Genomic DNA, 1,579 nt, shown 5'->3' with positions numbered 1-1,579 from the left:
GTGAAGTGGTGACTTTGAGAGAATGCTTTACCTCTGATATCACAGTGATATGGCTTCTACTCTATATGAGTACGTTTGTGTTTCATTAAGACCTCATTTTCATTGAATGATTTATCACAGATATCACAATGATATGGCTTCTCCCTTGTATGAATGTATTTGTGTGCACTTAAGTGATCATTTCGAGAGAATGATTTGCCACAGAAATCACATTCATAAGGTTTCTCTCCTGTATGAATGCATTTATGTTTAGTTAAGTGATCAGATCGAGAGAATGACGTACCACAGATATCACAGTGATAAGGTTTCTCTCCAGTGTGAATACGTTTGTGTTTAGTTAAAGTACTTCGGTCAGAGAATAATTGACCACAGACAACACACTGATAAGATTTCTCCTTAGTATGAATGCGCTTGTGTGCATTCAAATCATCAGTATGAGAGAATGATTTATCACAGGTATTACAGCGATATATCTTATTCCCTGGATGAATATGTTTGTGCTTCATGAAGACATGATTTTCATTGAATGATTTATCACAGATATCACAGTGATAGGACTTCTCTTTTGTATGAATGTATTTGTGTCTATTTAAATGATCCTTTCGAGAGAATGATCTACTACAGATATCACACTGAAAAGGTTTTTCTCCTGTATGAATGTGTTTATGTTTAGATAAATGATCAGAATGCGAGAATGATTTACCACAGATACCACAATGATAAGGTTTCTCTCCAGTGTGAATACGTTTGTGTTTAGTTAAGGTACATCCTTTAGAGAATGACTGACCGCAGATAACACACTGATATGGTCTCTCTCCTGTATGAATACGCTTATGTGCAGTTAAGCCTTCATTTTGAGAGAATGACTTACCACAAATTTCACAAAAGTAGGATTTCTTGCCTGTATGAATACGTCTGTGACTAGTTAAGTGATGAGATTGAGAAAATGACTTATCACAGATGTCACACTCATAAGGTTTCTCTCCTGTATGAATACGTTTGTGTTTAGTCAAACTACTTCCTTCAGAGAATGACCGACCACAGATAACACAACGAAATGGCTTCTCTCCAGTGTGAGTACGTTTGTGTTTAGTTAAGGTACTTCCATCATAAAATGAATGACCACAGATAACACACTGATAAGGTTTCTCCTTAGTATGAATGCGCTTGTGTGCAGTCAAATCCTCATTTTGAGAGAATGATTTATCAAAAGTATCACAACGATATATCTTATTCTCTGTATGAATATGCTTGTGTTTCATGAAGACATGATTTTCAGAAAATGATTTGTCACAGATATCACAGTGATATAATATCTTTCTTGTATGAATGTATTTGTGTTTGTTTAAGCAATCCTTTCGAGAGAATGACTTACTACAGATAACACACTGATATGGTCTCTCTCCTGTATGAATACGCTTATGTGCAGTTAAGCCTTCATTTCGAGAGAATGATTTACCACAAAAATCACAATGATATGGCCTCTCTCCTGTATGAATGTGTTTGTGTTTAGTTAAGATACTTGCTTCAGAGAATGACTGACCACAGATAACACACTGATATGGTCTCTCTCCTGTAT

General features: G+C 35.6%; 1 protein-coding gene across 1 annotated transcript in view; it reads right to left on the bottom strand.

Annotated features, from left to right (window-relative positions):
• LOC106877949 (zinc finger protein 93-like) overlaps positions 1-1,579 on the bottom strand; it is an 11,010-nt gene that overhangs the window by 2,865 nt on the left and 6,566 nt on the right. Inside the window, exons 2-3 of the mRNA XM_052977783.1 lie at positions 788-1,435; positions 326-562 (exon numbers count right to left, since the gene is read on the bottom strand). Coding sequence (XP_052833743.1) covers positions 326-562; positions 788-1,435 — 885 coding nt within the window. The remainder of the gene's footprint in view (positions 1-325; positions 563-787; positions 1,436-1,579) is intronic.

This window comes from Octopus bimaculoides, chromosome 28, assembly GCF_001194135.2.
Source record: "Octopus bimaculoides isolate UCB-OBI-ISO-001 chromosome 28, ASM119413v2, whole genome shotgun sequence".
Classification (NCBI taxonomy): Eukaryota; Metazoa; Mollusca; class Cephalopoda; order Octopoda; family Octopodidae; genus Octopus; species Octopus bimaculoides.
The sequence above is the reverse complement of the archived record's forward strand: the minus strand, read 5'-3'. Positions and strand labels throughout refer to the sequence as shown.